Consider the following 391-nt stretch of genomic DNA (forward strand, 5'->3'; position numbering starts at 1 on the left):
AAATTAACGTTCTTAGAATTGACAAGACGGTTGACCCTGAGAGGTGGGCTGACAAAGAATACGTAAGTGTACTATCATTCACATTGTCCAGCGGCCCACCGGGAAAACTCCCAGTGCTCCAGATGGCCAGTCCACCCCTGGGCGTATATAATATGACGGTAATAATATTTACCTATAGCATTATAAAGTGGTTCTCCTGTTTCCTTGTCCCAAACAAGGGTGGTTTCCCTCTGATTGGTCACACCAATAGCTGCAGACAGATTAAAACATGTGAAGAAATAAAAATAAACAACCATGAGCACGTAATAGCAGGTGAATGAAGAAATAAGTTGTCTTGTTACCTTTAATGTTCGAGATGTCAATGTTGAGCTGGGTCAGTTTCTCACAGGTT

The 391-nt window shown here is 41.9% G+C and overlaps 1 protein-coding gene across 1 annotated transcript in view; it reads right to left on the reverse strand.

Moving 5' to 3' along the window:
* LOC107588860 (glycerol kinase-like) overlaps positions 1 to 387 on the reverse strand; it is a gene marked incomplete at its 5' end in the record, with an annotated part of 13,231 nt that extends 12,844 nt beyond the window's left edge. The window contains 2 exons of the mRNA XM_016277100.1: positions 173 to 250; positions 342 to 387. Of these exons, the coding sequence (XP_016132586.1) occupies positions 173 to 250; positions 342 to 387 (124 nt within the window). The remainder of the gene's footprint in view (positions 1 to 172; positions 251 to 341) is intronic.
* Between the last annotated feature and the right edge of the window lie 4 nt (positions 388 to 391).

This window comes from Sinocyclocheilus grahami, unplaced genomic scaffold (assembly GCF_001515645.1).
Source record: "Sinocyclocheilus grahami isolate Dianchi unplaced genomic scaffold, SAMN03320097.WGS_v1.1 scaffold108.1, whole genome shotgun sequence".
NCBI lineage: Eukaryota > Metazoa > Chordata > Actinopteri > Cypriniformes > Cyprinidae > Sinocyclocheilus > Sinocyclocheilus grahami.